Source organism: Hyperoodon ampullatus, assembly GCF_949752795.1.
Source record: "Hyperoodon ampullatus genome assembly, chromosome: 13".
Taxonomy (NCBI): Eukaryota; Metazoa; Chordata; class Mammalia; order Artiodactyla; family Ziphiidae; genus Hyperoodon; species Hyperoodon ampullatus.
In genome coordinates, this window is record NC_136926.1 from 9763833 (window position 1) to 9783042 (window position 19210).

The 19210-nt window shown below is 46.9% G+C and overlaps 1 protein-coding gene across 2 annotated transcripts in view; it reads left to right on the top strand.

Annotated features, from left to right (window-relative positions):
- Nucleotides 1–19210, top strand: part of CUX2 (cut like homeobox 2) — a gene marked incomplete at both ends in the record, with an annotated part of 264482 nt that overhangs the window by 144541 nt on the left and 100731 nt on the right. For both annotated transcript variants that reach the window (XM_079717842.1, XM_079717841.1), the window contains 2 exons: nt 12134–12244; nt 15853–15900. In XM_079717842.1, coding sequence (XP_079573968.1) covers nt 12134–12244; nt 15853–15900 — 159 coding nt within the window. The remainder of the gene's footprint in view (nt 1–12133; nt 12245–15852; nt 15901–19210) is intronic.

A 19210-nucleotide genomic window follows, 5' to 3' on the forward strand; every position in this document is an offset into this window, starting at 1 on the left:
GAAGCAGCCAATTAGACTTTTTATCAAGGTGTTGGGGACACGCTGGGACAAGGGACTCAGTCATGGGGTTGCCTGATTAGTAGCAGGCTCATAGGGACCCTCAGGTGACCCTGCCTGGCCATCCCCCATTCAATCTGGGACTCCCTCCTGGAGATGGCGTCACTCAAGCAAGTGCCTTCTAACCCTAAAAAGAATAGTCGCGGCATGTGAGTCGCAGCCAAATTAGGACTGGCTTTAAAGGAGTACCCCTGCAGGTTAGGAACAACAGCAGAAATGGGGGGCATTTAGTTTGAACTCTGGCTCCCTTTTCCTCCTTGTCACCCCTACAAAATATTTTTCTTTAAAAAATATTTGTCTTCATACTTATAAACTAGACTCCCCAGAGCATTTATTAAACACTAATTCCTCTCATTTGTTTAGGGAGAAATTGTATCTACAAATTTCTTTAGGTCCTCTCAGTACCCCCTCAGACATCCTGGGCCTCATTTAACCAATAAAACAGTGGGCAGTGGGAGGTCTGTCACTTGCCAAAGTCAACAGCAAATTAGGGGACAAGCGATGGAGGGCCCAAGGACTCCTGGTGTGAAGCCCTCCTTAGTGCGCCCAGCTGCCCCTCATTTGAGGGCCTTCTCTCCCCATCTTGCCCTCAGCCTCCTCTGGCCGATCCTCCCAGTTGCCAAATGGCATTAATTCCTTTCCATTGGGCCCCTAAAATCCATCAGCTCTCTCTTCTGCCTGTTGCCCTCACCTTGCTGCCCGTGAGGCTTCCCAGAGCTGCCTGAAGCAAGTGCCCCTCTTCTGCTCAACGGTCCTCTGTGGCTCCCAGCTCCTTCTTGCCTTGGCCTCATGGCTTTCCAACCCCAATCCCCATGAGTCCCTAATACGCATCTAGGTGGTCAGCCATTCCCCAGCACAGCCCGGGTTTTCCACCCTCCACGCCCTTGCCCATGGGTCCTTCCTCCTCCGATGCCTTCCCCCAGGTGCCCGGTGCCCATATTCTTTTGTTAGCTGCAGCTCTCTCCCTGTGCGCTTTCCCCAGGACACCACATGAGCACTTGTGTGACCATTGTCTCCCAACACTGAGGTCCACGATGCTCCTAGACCCCCACCTAACACCGAGCAGGCGCTTCCTTCCCCACCTGGATTGTGTGTCTTAGCCCTGTACACCAGTAAATTTTTCCACAGCTTTCTGAGGTTTCCACAGAGCTTCTTGTAACACCTAGTCTCCTCCCCCACCTTAAAAAAGAGGCTACTCAGAGAAATGAATTTGAAAAAGATGTTAAAATGGCACAGACTTCAGCGTTGGTGCCACGGTTTGGAGAAGAGGGGATGAGGATTCAAGGCCCTGCTCTGCTTTTGCCCGACTGTTATCTTGGGTGAGTGATATCATCTCTCTCAGACTGGATTTCCCCATCTGCAGAAGGGGTTAGGAGAGGAGCTGAGCCAAGGCATGAAAAGTTGACACCACGTAGCAAGCCCTTAGCTCCTGTGATATGATGAGTTACCACCACTGTGGCCCCTAGCAAGTGCCTGGCACAGAGTAGGTGCCCAGTAAACACTGAAATGGGTGAACGAGTGATTCCTTGATGTGACCCACTCCCCCGCCTTTTTTTTTTTTTTTTGCTGTACGCGGGCCTCTCACTGTTGTGGCCTCTCCCGTTGCAGAGCACAGGCTCCGGACGCGCAGGCTCAGCGGCCGTGGCTCACGGGCCTAGCCGCTCCGCGGCATGTGGGATCTTCCCGGACCGGGGCACGAACCCGTGTCCCCTGCATCGGCAGGCGGACTCTCAACCACTGCGCCACCAGGGAAGCCCCACTCCCCCTTTTTTAACAGAAGAGAGGGAAGAGCACAGAGAGGAGCTGCCCAGCCAGCTCACCCAGCTGGACCAGATGTATTAGCCCTATGAGGGAGTACCTGGGGTCCCTGGCCCCTCACCTGACACCCACCAGAGTGGGGGCGGGGCTCTCTATTTTCCTGGTGCCTCAAGCTTTTACATCTGAGAACTCCGGAATATAAAGCAGCAATCAAGGGCAGGAGGAAGTGATCAGATGTGGCTCCTGGGTTCGTGGCGAGATAATTAGGTGTTTGATTGGCATCCTCTCTCAAGGACAGCCACCTCCAGGTCCCATCTTCAGCAGGAACTGGCTTGTTTTCCTGGCTGATGCTTGGTGGGGGAGGGCCTTGGACACGGAGGTGCAAGTGTGTGGGAGGAGGGAGGTTTGGTGCCAGGATTGGCCAGTACGTCTTTCATTTGTTCCTTTAGTCATACATTCATTCAATCAACAAGTGTTAAGCACCTACTATGTACCAAGCATCAGGGATACAGCAGTGGCCCAAACAAACAAAGCCCGTGTCCTTCTGGAGCTGACATTCAAGGAAGGTGGCTAGTGGAAATGGACAATAAATAAATAGAGCACTAACCACCTATATGTGTTGATGACAAGTGCCATTTAGAGAAATAAGCAGAGAGAGAAGAATGGGTGAGGTAAGGAGGAGGTGCTTGCTATTTTAAATAGGATGGTAGGACAGGCTTTTGTGAGAAGGCAGTGTAAGAGCTGAGACCTGGAGGAGGAAAGGAAAAGACCCATGTGGAATAAAAACAAACAAAAACAAAAACCCAGCACTTCAGGCAGAGGGAATAGCCAATACAAAGGCCCTGTGGTAGGAATGTCCTTGATGTGTTCAGGAGCCAGCAAAGATCCTGTGTGGCTGGAGGAGAGTGAGTGAGGAGGGGGTAGAAGGATGTGCGGACAGAAATAAGTCACGTGGGACCTTGACATCGAGGTGAGCACTTAGGCCTTGATGCAGAGTCAGGTGGGAGCTGTGGAAGGGTTTTGAGTAGAGGAGGGACAGGGTGTGACTTGGGGTTAACAGTATCCCAGTGGCTGTCGGGTGGGGAAGGGACTGTAGGAGCGTGAGGGCAGCAGTGCGGAGACCAGTGAGGAGGCTCCTGTGGTCACCCAGGCGGCAGCAGTAGAGAGGATGAGAAATGGTTGGATCAAGCTGACAGTATTTGCTGATGAAAGAAATGTCCCCACTGCAACCCTGGGCCTCAGCCTAGTACCAGGGCAGGGAAGGTTGCTGCCCTCTCGGGGCTCAGGGCTGGCAGTGGTCCCACCTCTAGCGCCAACCCTGGCCCCTGAGCACCCAAGCACCTCCTGCACCCTGGACCCCCTGCCAGCCACAGGCCTCTCATCCTGCCTGCACCCCTAAGAGAGAAGGCATGCCATGGCTTCATGTTACAGCAGTAAATCCTAGATGCAGAGAGGTCAAGGGTCTGCCCAGACTCACAGAGCCAGTAACTAAGAACGTCTGGACTCAAACCCGCTCTGCCTGCCAAATGTGGGCTCTTGGCCTGCCTCCAGCTAAAAGCAAATTGCCGCTGGGTTTTCTGGAAGCCACAACTTTGGGAGCTGCTAGGAAGGCCTTGTGGACCACAATTTTAATTGTCTATGCGCCCTCCATGACCAAGCACTTTGTGAGGGCAGGACTTGGGTCTGACTTGTTCTGGGCAACATTGTAGGCAGTTAAATTATAGTTGAGTAAATGAGGGAGTGACTGGATGGATGGATGGATGGATGGACAGATGGACAAAGAGATGGACAGACAGACTGATAAGGCCCAGCCATGCCCCTGATCTTCAGGCCACTTGAGTCCTTGTCTGGGACAAACAGGTAAGGGAAAGGTAGCCCCATGAGCATCCGGAGGAAAGAATGCAGAAGAAAGTGTGACCTTGGCAAGTGGCTTTGTTTCTCTGCAGATACCGTGTAAAATGGCACCTGCATCATAGGACCATTCATTTGCTCCCTCAGCAGATGTTTCTAGAGAATCCACTGCATGCCAAACACTGTTGGGAAAATAAAATGAACTTTTGTATGCCAGTTAACATGGACCTAGTAAGCCCTCTATGGGACAGTTATTATATTATTGTTATCACTGCACTGGGAGTCTGCTAAGAAGTTGTTGGCAGCCTCGCCCACACACCCAGGCCTCACGGTTTGGACACAGTCCTCTCAACGGGCTCTGTGACCCAAGTGTGAACTATCACCCTGGCCCAGATGATGGAATTCAATAAAGCCAGCTTGACTGAGAACTGTTTCTCATAGGCACCACCCCTTGCCGGGGCCCTCGGATAATTTGCCCTACATCTTGGCATCTGAAATTTACATATGGTGCCGGGAGTGATGGATGGCTCTGGTAACCCGGTCCGTCTCTCGGCCAAGGCTCAGTTATCCATCTCAGCGGGCTGCAGAGCCATCCGTCTTGTCTCCTTGCTCATGGCAGGCCAGCATGTGCCCTTCGTCCCAGGTCATCTCCCAGCCCCCTCCTAGAGCCAGCCTCTGAGGCCACTCTGAAGGCGACACTCCCATCATGGTCCACTGCATCCCCAGAAACCCTCCTCCTCGGTGTTTGCCTGGGACTCTGATGGCAAAGCCCTGAATGGCTCCATAGACCTGAGGTACAGAATGGGTTGTTTGGCCCCCCCACACAGCAAGAGGGCCCCATCTTGCTCCTGCCACAAAGGACCCCTCATGCTTATATCTACTAACAGTCATTCATTCACAAGTGTTTTTTGAGTGCCTTTATGCATCTGGCATTTAGCTAGAACCTGTGGCTACAGCTGTGAGCAAGACAGGCACAGTCCCCACCCATGAGGGACTGACATTCCATTGGAGGGAATATGAGCAATGAAGATCCTAGACACTGTGCCAAGCACTTTACCTACTTACAGTCTGGTTCTCAAGGGTTTTCTCAGTAACACTTTGGGCACAAATTTTTATCCTCATTTTACAGACACAGAAACTAAGGTTGAATATCTTGTCCAAGGTCACACTGCTAGTGAGGGGTAAGAGCCAGAATTTTGACACAGGTCTGTGATCCCTGAACATGGTCATTGTTCCCCAGACAATTCAGGCTCTTTCAGGGTTTCTGACACGTAGCACTTATTCATTCATTTATTTGACCAACAAACATTTCTGAAGTGCCTACTATGTAACAGGAACTGTTGTAGGCACTGAGCATAAGGAGGAAAGGACCAAAATCTCTGTCTTGCTATCATGGAGTTTTCATTCTAGTAAATAAAATATATAGTGTGTTTGATAGTGATACATGTTAAGAAGAAAACTAAAGGCAGGAACAGAGAGACCAGTTAGGGGGCTATCACAATAATCCCATTTCCTCTGAGTGGGATGCTTAGCTTTCTTAACCAACTCATCCCCTGACCCCAGGTCAAACACTCCCACCTTGGTGACTCTTTACCCCAGTCACAGCACGTCACCTTGCTCTCTGTGTTCCCATGATACTTTATTCATACTTTTCATGTTGTACTTCGGCACACAGTGTTGGAATTGGCCTGTGTGTCTCCTCCACTGCACTGTGAACTCCTCAAGGACGGGCTATGTTGGTTAGTTTCTGTGTACCAGTACCTAACACTGTAACTAGCACAGATTTGGGGCTCAGTAGTTAGTTGGATGGATGATTAGATGGGGATGGGTGGATGGGTGATTAGATGGATGGATGGATGGATGGATGATGGATTGATGACTGGTTGAGTGTGAGTGATTGGATAGATGGATGTTGGATGATCAGTTGGATGAATAGATGAATGGACGATCAGTTGGAAGATAGATGATCTGTTAGGTAAATGGATGGATGGATGAGTGGATAAATGGATGGTTGGTTGGGTGATTGGATGGATGTTGGATAAAGGGCTTCCAGCCTGGGTAACTTACTAGGTACTGGCAACCCCTGCCCAAGTTGGGAACCACACAGTGATTTAATTAGTAGAAGTAGGTAAAACTCGTATCTCTCCCTTACCCCATCAGTTTCCATACCCATGCAAAGGCAATTCAGGGCATATGTTAGGGTTTCACTCTTCTCCAAGTCTGCTCTGGAGGTGATGTCTTAATGCGATGGCCTTTGTTCCTTTTACCAGAATTATTTATGCCCTAACTTGTCTTATTTGGTTTCTGAGCTCTTGGAGGATATAGACTGTATCTGATTCCCCTTATCTAATGCCTAGCACACTGGAGATCATGGATGGATGGATGGGTGGATGGACGGGTGGATGGGTAGATGGAAGGCTGAATGTACAACATCTCTAGTTGCATCTCCCTGCAGTAAAGAGAAAGCAGACTTCCAGGTTTGTGTTGGGGGGAGTTGGTGACTGTATTGAAAGTCATAATCACTGGTCATCCTTGTTTTCCAGACCTGGCCTGGAATCTCAACTGCCACTTCATCCATATATCCTTACAGGAGATAATATACATAAAGTGCTTAGCACATTCCATAAATACTAGCATGTGTGTGTGTGTGTGTGTGTGTGTGTGTGTGTGTGTGTGTGTGTGTGGCATAAATGTTAGCCATGAGCTATTGTTTTCTATAAGGAATGTCTGTGTAAGGTTTCGTTTGGCAAAAAAGTTCTAGGCCTTTGAAAAGACAACATCTGGTGGCAAATATCAGAAAGGGATAACAGGGGCACAAAGGAGATGCCCAGACTTGGAGGGGAGGGTTCAGGAATCCTTCCTGGAAGAGGGGACATTTAAGCCGAGGCACAAAGGATGAGTAAGCTCAGCTGCAAAGACAGAATGAGATCATCTGAGCTGAAGGAATGAAGTCTGTTGAGCCATGGAGTTGGGAGACCCTGTTGCCTTTGGATTCCTGCAAGGCAGGAAGGTTGGTTTGGAAGGAAACAAAGAGATGGGAAGATGGGAAGGACTGGCAGGGGCCCAGTGACACCTAGGTAGGAAGTATGGCGATTGTCCTAGAGCAGTGGAGAGCCAGAGGTGGGTTTTGAGCAGAGGAGGGACATGTTGAGGAAGAGTTTCTTTCCTTTCATGAAACCCCTTCAAAATATGGGAACACCTGAGGTCCTTGCTACCTTAACCCCTAATCCCCAGCAATCACTGCATCGTTTTCAGAAGGTCTCTTCACAGAGGTGGTGTTAGGGGGATGTGTCTGAGTGTGAGGGTGTCTTTGGAGCTGAGAAGAGTGTGAGCACATGCTGGGGGAATTGACATGCATATGCACAATTCAGATGTGTATTTCCCCTGTAAGAACATAGCAGCTAGCTCAAAGTTTTGTACATCATTGACACTTCAGGTCAAGATCATGTGTTAAATTTCTTTCAAAACTAAGTATTCTTCTACGATTCCCAGTCCTTCCTGGTTGAGGAAACACAGTTGAACTGAGAATGTTCAACTTGCTCTCCCCATAGATAACCAACAGTCTTCCTCCCCCACCCAAGAGCTACCTTCCCTCTGAGGAAATACAGCCTCTTAACCAGATGTGTGGCTTGGGCAGGTCGCCTAAGCTGTTTTTGCCTTAGTTTCCGCATCTCTAAAATGGGAGACTCAGATTCAGTTAGTGTTAGCTAAAGTGTGGGACATACATACCCCCACTGTTAGGACGTGAGATGACTGTAAGTAGACCTGACATTAGAAGGGGTTGACCTGTGTCAGGAGGCTCAGTTATCCCTTCTCAGTGGTCATTCATTCCTTCTCATTGGAACAGGAAGAAAGTCTCTACCTTTAACACCTCTCCAGCACTTGCCAGTCTCCTTTTATAACAAAGACAAACAGCAATGCTTTGTTTTCATTGTACTTTTATTTTAAAGACTACCTTCTGTTTATGGCATAGTGTCCTCTAGTGATAAAAAGAATTTCCTTTTCAAATGTACTTATTTAGGTTAAAAAGAGAAGGGGTTGTTATGTAAAGGTCAAGAACAGGCAAAATTTATCTAGATGCTAGGGTCAGAATGATAGTTACCTTTAAGGGGGTACTAACTAGGAGAGGGCACAATGGAAACTTCCAAGGTGCTAGGAGTGTGAATATTCTGTGTATCTACCTGGGCAATGGTTATAAGGGTGTAAAACTTTGAGCTTAAAATTGAACTTAAGTGCTTCCCTGGTGGTGCAGTGGTTGAGAGTCCGCCTGCCGATGCAGGGGACACAGGTTCGTGCCCCGGTCCGGGAAGATCCCACATGCCGCAGAGCGGCTGGGCCCGTGAGCCATGGCCACTGAGCCTGCGCGTCCGGAGCCTGTGCTCCGCAACGGGAGAGGCCACAACAGTGAGAGGCCTGCGTACCGCCAAAAAAAAAAAAAAAAAAAAATTGAACTTAAAGTTATACAAAAAGAAAGAAGAGTCAGTTTGAAGATAAATATCATGGAAATAGTAATTCATGTGGAATATCAGTATGGCAAAATGCATGCAGAGGGGTAGCATGAATGGTTGAAGTTCGGACAGTGATGGACTGGACAACCTTGAAAGTTCCTTCTGGCTCATATGTTCTGAGACTGTGAGTGCCTTGGAAGTTCCAAGGTTGCCCAGCAAGCTGATGGCAGACGCTCTCAGAGCTAGGGCCACTCCCTGGGCAGTGGGCATTTCCCGTGGGCAAGCAGTGGGGCTGTAGGTCCCATCAGAAGAGCCCTTCTTCCCTGCCCCAGCCTCTTCCTGCTGCTCCTAGCCCTGGCTGCAGCTCAGTCCCAGCTTCCTTTCTCTCTGCACGCTGGCCCGAGCCTCAGCTGCATCTATCATCTGCTTCAAGCTCATTAAAATTATTTCTTTTTTAGTTGCAAATGGGCTGTTTATGATGATCATTATTTGAATGGTCTGTGCCGGGCTCCGGGCTGTCTGTCTGCTGCTGATGGCCAGTTAATCAGATGAGTCTTCTCCCTGCCTGGGCCTGGCCCAAAGTCTGGGGCTGTGTTAATCATGGCTCCCCTAGGGCTGGGGGCTGGGGGCCAGGTGGGAGAGGATCCCAAGTTCTGCTTGATCATCAAAGAGGCCCTGCTAGCTGTGTATGTGCATGGGGGTTCAGACACTTATTTCTAAAACTCAGCTTCAGACTGGTGCTGGTTTATGTTTATGAGAGTTTTTTATATTCCTTCAAAATAAATACAGTGCTGTGAGCTTTTTTATTTTAAATGTGTTTATTTTAAAAGACATGTCAATTCTGTCATTGGCTGTCTTGCTCTGTTAATGTTCAAATAGCCTATCTTTTAGGGTGAGAGGGAGTGGTTTTTAATGTCTTTGCCTGATAGAGTAAAACTTGTCAGTACTCTGTCATCCTTTTATTGAGGGGTGGGGGTGTGAGATTTTTACTGACCTGTGAAATCCAGAACTCTTAGAATCACTGATCTAGTGCGGTGTTCTTTGAGCTCTCAGCTTATCTAAATTAGTATCAGCCAACATTTCTTGAACACTTAGTACTGTGCTTGATGCTTTACACATTTATAACATTTAAAACAAGCTCCCTGAACATCCCCCAGCTAGTGGGGAAGTGGAGCAGAAACCCTGTGAAGAGCAGGGCATTACAATTTTGCCTTTATAATCCACCAAGGAGATAATTCACAGCTAAATTATTAGGACTGTAATTTGTTTCTTAGTCCCTGCTTGAATTACCTTACAAACATATTAATGTGCTCGTCACATGAGATGATGTATATGAGGAGCTTAGCATGGTGCCTGGTACATGTAAGCACCCAATAAATGGTAGTTATGATTATTTACTATTATTGTTGTTGATGTTGTTAGTGTACTAACCATAGAAACGTGGCAAGAATTCAGAGTTGAAGGATGAGCATAGATGTAAGGCAAAGGTGAGAAGAACATGGACATCAGTCATGATGTCCATCGTCTGCTTCTCTAGGGATGAACAGGAAAGACACCAAGAGCTGGGCTTCTGTGGGGCTGGGGTTGGAAGCCTGCTGATGTTCCCCATCTGGTCTCACCTCTGCTCTGTCTACAGTGTGGATGCAGCAGCCCACCAGCAGCCTGGGAGGTTAGGGTGGAGGGAGCCAGTGCAGTCACATGGCATCGTTGTCTGGTACAGCACATCAGACAGTTGGACTTAACCTGCTCTGAGATTTCCTTTTGGAACTTGGGTTTGATGTTTTAAATAAGGAGTCAAAGTTCAGCCCCCACCAGGTTGCTGGGATGCTGGGAGAGGCAGTATCCCAGAGATAAGAACATTGTGTCAGATATATGATCATTCAAAACCGTGTGATGTTAACCCAAGTCCCAGTTCTGTTTGTCCTGTAGCCATGTAAAAATCACCTCTTTATCTTCAAGACGGATGAGAAAAACTAAGAAAAACTGTGAGCACTCTGCCACAACTCAAATTGACAATGACACTCCAGTTACTTCTCTCCTGCCAAGTGAGGGTCTGTCCACATGGCTGCCCCACATAGTTGGTTTTTGTCTGCCTTTGGTCAGTCCCATTGCTGCTAACACAGATCTCCCTAGTTACTCGATATTTTGGTCATGGTCAATTGTGGTTTCTTTATTGGAAACTACAATTATTTTTAAATGATGATAAACCAGAAGTCTCCTTATTTTCTCTGTCACCTTGGCAGACTGTCAAAAATTGTTTCTGTTTCTCTCTCTTCTCTCCCATGACACCTTGTTCCTTACCTGGCTCAAAAATTCAATGGGACGTTTGGACTGGAAGCCCCTGCACCTTGGAGTTGGTGCACCCAGTGCTGTGGCATAGAATTGATATCAGCACCTTGGAGAGCACCACATTTCCAAGTCTCTTGCCTCTCTATTTTAATGGCTACTTTCTTGCCTCGATTTTCCTCCCTTCTAGTCTTATGATTCTCCAAAGAGGTTAGACATTTCTCCAGAAATAGAAATTCCTTCCCCGATTCTCCCAAAGGCTCCATAGGCAGAGACACTTATCCTGGGTTTGGGGTATGCGCTCCAGCCTTCGATGGGTGCAAGGTTTATGGTGCTATGGTGAACTGCTATTGAGCAGATTTACCGACTCTCAGACATGATATAAGACGATTACCATGCATTTCGTCTCTTAAAGGGAAAAGGATTTGCAGCGGGTTAATAGTACTTTTATTTCATTATCTAATAGTAAAAGTGTTTCATTGTGTGTGCAAGATGAATGCGTATTAGCGATGACAAATGAGGTCTTTCAACACGGTGCCGGGCCTCATCATACATATGTTAGATTAAAGGGTTCACCCTAGAAATACACTCTTGCATCTGCTTGTGTGTTTTTAATAAATCTGATTGCAGAAATTTATTGCATCACCGGATTTAGGAAATTATGGGGCTTGATTGCTGCAGATATAATCGGGTGATATATACAGAAATGCTCCTCTAGTTATCGTCCAGAAAAAAGCCCATCTCGGGATGGTGCAAGAAAGCAGCAGACCACATAAACAGAGCATTTCTTGAATTATGCAAATGAAATCCATGACAACTCATGGTGAATTATTCTCCCCTCGTGAAACCGCCACTGTTAAAGTGAAGAAAGCTGCGAGAGGGGTGATCAAATATACATGTACAACCAGCAGACATTGTCTGTCATGTGTGAGCTGGAGCGTCCCCCACTTCCATCTCTCACTCTCTTTTTTTCCCTCCTTGGTTCATCCTGTAAAAACCTGGTCTGAAACCTTCATTGCACATAAGCAGGCAAGGCTGCTTCCAATCCTTTTCTTCTGAATCCAGGAGTCTTCAATGAAATATTTCTTATACTTGAAGTGAACCTTAGATAATTTACTGCAGGATACACAAAAGGTCATCTTGCTTCTTATTGGCACCTTCATTTTTCCAAAATCTACAGAAATTAAAAAGCCATCTATATCTTAAAAGGCGTATTTATGAACCCTTAAGTGTAAGTCATAGTTGGAACAGTTCCCACCTCTGATATATGAAAGCTGTCGACAGCACTTTCTTACACTATAATATGCCCATACAATATGCCGCACTTTACTATTTTGACACCGTTTGGAGATGTTTTCTACAGTTACTGACAAGCTTATGCCATCACTCCCTTGGAAATTTAAGAGGTGGGGCAGAGGCGTAGGGGAGAAATGAAAAAAAACAACTCCACCCAACTTTATGGGAGATTATTGATCTGGCCTGACTTCTGACAAGCAAAAAAAGCTGTCCTGGATTTTTTTCGGTTGCATCCCCAGTTTCGTAAATTATTCATTTGTGCCAGGAGTCAATATCCTGTCTTTTCTCAGCTTTTTTGTAAGTTAAGGAAACTTGTTTGGAATGCTGTTTTGTACGATGATTAAAAAGGAAAAGGAGGAAAAAAATCTTTTTCTTTTCTCTCTCCCTCTCTCTCTCTTTTTTTTTCTTTTTTTTTTTTTTTTTTTTTATTGTTCCAGAAGGAGCTTAATTCCGTCGCTTCCGAGCTGTCTGCACGGCAGGAGGAGAGTGAACATTCTCATAAACATTTAATTGAACTCCGCCGGGAATTTAAGAAAAATGTACCTGAGGTACAGTATAGTTGCTATTATAGAATTAACTCAATAGGAATGCAGATTTTTCTCTGTTCAAACTGTATTTTGAAAACTATAGACATAAGTGACTAACAAGAAAAGAAGCTAATTAGCTACGAAGAAAAAATACAACCCTCAACCTTTCCGTGTTTCTCAGTATAGCGGTGCTCACTGGCGCTGTCTAGAATAAGAGCAGGATGCTTCTCCATGGAAGTCATTGTTTTTGAGGGCTCTATACAACATCCATTTTCCCCTCACATTAATGTCTAAGTCAAATGCTTGGCCTTGACGGCAAAGACAATTTGTCTAGAGTTCCTGATTTTATTTTGCTTTCCCATTGGCGTCCGGGAGATGATGGCTGTAGGCTGTCTCACCCTCTCTGGTCCTTCCCTTGATCTCCATGTCTGAAACTGTCTCCCCCGCCTGCCCATAAATGTGCCTCATTCTCCCCCCTTCACCTCCTCCTTTGCAACTCCAGCCACCAGCGTTGTCTTTCCCAGCTGCCATGAGGGTGGTCCAGGTAATGGCCAGCCCCTGCAATGTAAGAGTCCCCCAGGGGAAGAGATGAGAACGGACATGTTTCTTTCTTCACAAGGGTGAATGTGTGAATTTTTTTCCTCCTCTGTCAGGCCCCCTGTTGCTTCTCAAATTTTTTTTTTTAGTGATGGAAATAAACACGTATTATAGGAAAAAGAAAACCTTCTGACTCCATATAATGTTGGCAGGGATGTGACCCATCAGAGCCATTACAGGAAACAGATACCCCGCCCATTCCCAAAGCCTGCTGTGCTTCTCTGTGGTCAGCAGAGGGTTGAGCTCTCTGTCCCAGGCTGCTCAGGTGGCCTGGATCTTGGAGGAGCGCCAGACAGGGTCTGCCATTCCAGAGGTATCAGACCTGGACATGTTGATTCCACTCTGCCTGTTGGAATCACCTAGGGGTCCTGTTGCCATCTTACTGATGGAGGCCATGGAAAGATGGAGAAGAAGCAAGCCCACCCAGGAATCAGGCCACATAAGTGCAGAAGGGTCAGTCTCTTAGCTCTGAAGTCCTCCTCACACCAGTCATAAATATCTTTGGTTCTTCAAGGCAAGAGTGGGAAGTAGGATCTAGTTAGAACTTGTCCATGGAGCAAGTCTGGGAGGAATCAGGTTTGAGAGCTGAGAGAGAGTGCGCTTGTAGAAGGGACGGGAATCTCAGATCTGAGCGTGTCTCCCATGTTATGGCTTTAGAAAGGCCAAGTTAAGTCCTGGGTTTGACTGGGAGCTAAGAAGGCATAGGGAGATTCTGAGCATCCTTCCCTTCCCTCTTAGAACAGAGAACAGCATGGTCTTTAAACCAGTTTTTCTGCCCAGAAGGAGAGAACCAGAAGCTTTGCCTCTGACTCTCCAATCTCTGGGAAGCAGAGATGAAACGGCCACAGATCTTCACAGCCCACCATTTTGTCCTCCTTCCCCCAGGTGATGAGGGAAATCCAGGCCAGGTTTTAAGCCTCTGAGTTCGGCTTACATAATTTTAATACTGCATAATTATGCAATTATGTAATTAGAAGGAATAAGTTTCCATTCCTATTATAGTCGCGCCTCTGAAAATTCTCATTTTTGGAACTAGCCTCTCCTGATGGGGGAGAGTCATGCCAAGACTTTATTTAAGAACATCATCTGGCTGGTGCCCAGCTCACCTCCTGCTGATGCCTTTGCTCAGTTTCCCCCAGGGGTTAAGCAGACAGGGCAGTGGGCTTCTAGAAATGGCTGGCATTGGCCCAGAATCCCACCCACCCCACCATGGGTCTCAGATTGGAATCCTCTAAATTCATTTGAGTGTGGGGTTGTGAACAGCGCCTGTTTGGGGATTCTGCTGACCTGCACTGAAATCCCAACTGTGCCACTCACCTGCTTTGGGACCTTGAACAAGGCAGCCCCCCTCGGGGCCTCTGTGTCCCTTTCTGTAAATTCAGGGGACTGGAGATGGTTTTTGAGCCCCTTCCAACACCGATATTTCCTGAACCCAGACCAGAGGCTTCCTGTTAATGTGTTTTATTTGGTCTGTAAAGGTCTTTCAAATTTTACAGTAAGTTGTCGATGTTTAGCATCTCTGATTTCACCCCAAAGCTTGGATTTCCAATAGCTTTTGAGACTGTTTGGTAGATCTGGCCACGTGGATGCTCCATGCCCAAGTGGCAGTCATCAGAAACAGCCGAGCAGCTGCCACTCACATTACCAAGATGCTGTGCTCCCCTGAGATTTGTCACGGGACAGCCCGTCTCCCTCCTGTCCACTTCCTCCAGCCTCTGTGGGCATTTGAGTTTACAGCCCACAATCTAGGTTTTCTTAAGTTTCGTTTTCTGCGCTCAGCCCGTGCACTCACGGTTTCTTATGATCAAATAAATCCACTAGGTTCACACGCACTCCTTACGTTCCTCCTGAAGATCCCCTGCATACGTCAGTATATCAGTGGCTCTGAGAAGCCCTGGGGGCCACAAATCAGTGAGGAAAGCATAGCCAGGACCCAGAAGAAGGATTTTTTCCAGGGCCAGAAGCAACGCAATCCTATTTCATAGTTAAGGGATTTTATTCTTCACCTGAAATATGTATTCTTCAGCTCATCTCTTCCTTTCCTGTTTCTGTCTGCTACCCGCTCCCTCTCCATTCTCTCCAGCTCCCCTCAGCTCCTCCTCCCAAGGGGGTCTCTTGTGGGCCATAGAAGCCAGTGGTTAGGGGAGTCACCAGTGGGTCTCAGGGGAAACTGGAGAATTTATGGTTGGGATCTTGGTACCCTCGGTTCTAATCCCTCTTGCACGCTGGAGAGAACTCATGGGAGTCCACCAGGGATGCCCTTGGGGCTGGGAACCTCAAGGTCACTTGAGAAAGGCATGAAATTAGGGTCCAGAAAGAGGAGGCTGCCTTCTGAAGACAGCCCAATGGCATAGAGTTGATCAAACATTTACAGAACCCTTCTTCTGAGCTGGGTGCCATGACAGGTGACCCCACCAAGCCCCCAGAAACCCCACCTTCTGGTGAGGAAGGAGCGACCGTGCAGGACGGTGTTGCTAAAATGCCAAATGCAGTCTTTGCTGGAGGGGGCAGCTGTGGGGGGAGCAGAAATGGCACCCTAGGGAGACATCTCCCAAGCAACCTAAAGGACAGAGGTTTTCATGTACGAGCTTTGGTGGCATGGCCCTGGGTGTGGAGCCTTTCCAGCCCTTGCTCCAAAAAATGTCCCATGATGGACCACCAGTCCCACAAGGTACTTTGCATAAAAGAGCATTCCATGATCAAATCCATTTGGGAAATGCTACTTCCTCTCTCTCCCTCTTCCAGAAATTCCCATTGTGCATTATATAAAAGGCTCCAAAAAGTCCTGCAGGGAAGAAACTTGATGTTGTGCTTGATGTGTCCTAGTTGGATCTGGCTTGGCACCTTGGTGTGTGTTTGTGTCTGTCTGTAGGTGTATATATGAGGAACCCTTATGAAATCTCATGGAGTGCAGGTCCCACGGGACACGCTTGGGAAATACTGATTTGGGGGACAACAATGAGCTGCAAACAGGGGCCATGGGGGTATCCCACTTGGCACCACGGTGAACTCTTCGCTGATCTCTTTTACAGGAAATCAGAGAGATGGTGGCTCCTGTATTAAAAAGCTTCCAAGCTGAGGTAAGACCCAAGGCCTGTGGCATGTCACAAAAATAGTTCCCAGTCCCCTCTCCTATCCCACCTGGAGTTGCCAGAGGATGCCAGCAGCAGAGAAACTTCTCTACCCCCATTGCAAACTGCCCCATGCCCTCCTGATCAGCCATGGTATCATGATAAGAATGGGTTCTCTGTTCTGTTTGATGGGATTTCTGCCTGCTCTGAAATCCTCTCTACCACGCATCCTCTGAGGATATAAAATCTACACTTTTCACATCCTTTCCTGCCAACCCATCGGGCCCTAGTTCCTTTGGCAGCAGCTGAGCTGTCCTCAGCCAGTTATTTCTCTTGCCTTCCCGGTGCCCTGGGATGGAGCTGAACCTCCCCTGTTTCTCCACTTTGCTTGACTTTGTGACCAGGATTCTGAGAATGTCCACTTGTCTGGTTGGTGCAGGAGGTAGGCTAGGAAAAGAATGGAATTACACTGAGTCAGGAGAGTGGAAGGGAGGGCCATTTCTCCAATGTTCTGTCTTCAGGGGGCTCTTCTCCGTCTTCCCCTGTATTCAGGCAGGACCCTGGAAGGATAGGCCCTTCTCAGAGCTCGCCAGTGGAGATGCATTTTAAGTCTGTCGTCTGCCAAGTGCCACATTACTTTAAATCTGTCTCTTCGGAACTGCGTAAGCGCATAAGGCAATATTAAAGTAAACAATAACTGGATTTACACAAATGTCGCTGATTTCCATATTTTTCATCCTTTCATTTTATTACTGAGTTGACTGATGCGCTTATTTATTTCTAGGGCCATCCGGTATTGATTCATTTCGTTGTAAGGTGCCTGAGCTGGAAGGGGGTAGAAAAAAACCAGAAAGAAGACCAATAATGTTGGGAATGTGTCGTCATGGCTTTATGTTTTTAAAAAAAGGCCCCCATCTGCCAGCTCATGGTCCCCTGAGAAATACTCAGCCCACAAGCCCTCTCAGGCAGCTGATCCCTCTGTCCAGCCCAAAGACAGGCAGTGAGTGTCTCGTGTAGAGCGTCACTTTCTCAGCCATTCCCTTGCTTGGGTTGGTGTGGCAGAGCTTCTCTTAGCTACTTAGACCCTCAGTTTCTCTATATGTTAAAGTGGAATAAAGGCACTGCAGATCTTTTCATGTTGTTTTGAGGATTAACTGAAATATAATGAAAAGAAAGATTTTAATGTAATTCCCGGTACATGGAGAGCTGCTACTTGACCTCTCTGTGCCTCTGTGTCTTACTCTATAAAACTGGATAATAATTATACCTACTTCATAGGGTTGTGATTGAGGAAGAACAAAGTCAGTACTCATGGAGTGCTTAGGACATTACCTTGCGTATTAGAAGTTTTATTATTTTATTATTCCTATGATCAGTCACCTTCAACACAGGTTTATTTGGCCTCCACTATGCCTAGGTTGGAATCTGCGTCTTTCCTAACTAGGTGTTCAAGGATTTTTATCCAAAAGAAGCGGGTTTTCTGTCCCTATAGGAAGCAGGCATGACTTATGCCATCTTTCCAATAGGAGAAAGAGTTAAACATTAGATTTCGGCAGTGATCCAGGGAAGACCCAAGTGCAGCATGGTGGAAAACACATGTGAATCAGACTCATATGGGCCTGGCTTGAATTTCAGCCCTGCTGCTTATACTAGCTGAGTGACCTGGGAGAAGTTCCTCTACCTCTTGGAGCTGCAGCTTTCCTCCTCTCGTAAGTGAGGCTAACAGAAAGGATCCTAAGAGCTAAACAGGGTGGAGGCAGTCGGCATGGTGTCTGGCACACAGTTGGTGCTCAGTAAGTGCAGGAGAGAGAGTCTTAGTGGGGCCAAAAGAGGCAAAGCTGAATTTTCATTTCCAAACCCATGTGACGTGTTGAATACACACCATTTTAATAGCTGGGGATCTTCAAGGAGCTTCGTTAATTTTTTTAAGAGGGTTTTCCATCGTCCCTTTAATGTACCAAAAAGACCACATTTGTCTGGAGTTTTATTCCCAAAACCCCTGCTTTCTTCATGATCTATTGACTAATCCATTGCGGCTGCCATGTCCCTCCCAGTGCCTCAGGGGAGAAACGCCGGCAAAGAAAGGTGTTAATAAAAAGCATCTCCTTCGTCCAGAACAAACTGCACACACATAGGCCGTTTATAATCCAAATTTGATTTTCATTTTAATTTTTTTAATGAGGGTTCATCCTTTATGCCGCTTCCCTCTCGCCATCCACCAGGCTCTGGGCTCAGAGCTGAGGATTCCCAAGTGGGCATTAATCACCTCCCAGGAATATTCCCTGAGGCAAACACCTTCCAGAGTCATATAAACTAACCCATAAAACGCCAAGGCTGAATATCGTGCCTGTCATTCCTTCTTCCCCAGTGTGGGCCTCTTGCTGAAATATAACATGTTCAAGTTCATTCCTTAATTTCACTCCACCAGCCCTGGTGAATACAGCATACGAGCATCCTTTTATCTTTTCATACTGTGTATGTGTGAGGGTCTTTTTTTCTTTTTCTGTTTCTTTCTTTCTTTCTTTCTTTCTTTCTTTTTTTTTCATGCTGGTGGGAGGGGGGCGGAGAGGAAGTGAATTTGCCCTGCTGTGAATCAAGGAAGCTTTTCCTCTCCGCCTTGATTGCTTAAAGGACAGTCTTGATTCCCCCTGCTCAGGGAAACAAAGACAGCCAGAGAAGGTGGCTTAATGGAGACAGCTTGAAATGGCCAAAGTTTGAATATCCTTGCGCGCAGAGAAAAGAGCAAGACGAAAGCCCTGCTAATTACAAAAGTTGCTTTATGAAAGATAATTCAAAGCAATAATTTAACAAACATAATCAAGTCGCACAGATGGGGTTGTTGATGGATGGATTGCAACATGCAATTAGCAGTTCTCGCAGTTACATATCATTAACCCTCCGAGCACAAAAATTATTTTCTCATTATTAGTTGAAAAGGTAAAATTAAGCTGACTAGACAGTAAAGGAACAAACTACAATTAATTACCTTCATTTATTACAGTCATTATTTTAAACTTATTTTTACTTGGAGAGAGAGACGAAAACATCTAAATTAAAAGTTTTCTTATGCTAAATCAGAGGTGAAACTTTTCTAAGGAGCGTGTGCAGTGGCCCAGCCAGAAGATGGCAAGGCCACTGCTGGGAAATTTTTTTTCCCTGCTTCCTTCCTCTTCCACCTTGAAGGGGATATGGCCTGCATGATGGAAAACCCTTTCCGTTGAGTTGGAACAGACACATTTATCTGGGCCTGATTGAAACAGAGCAGTTTGGAAACCAAGGAGGCTGAAGTGTCCTCTGACCCCCAGGGGAGGCGGGAGAG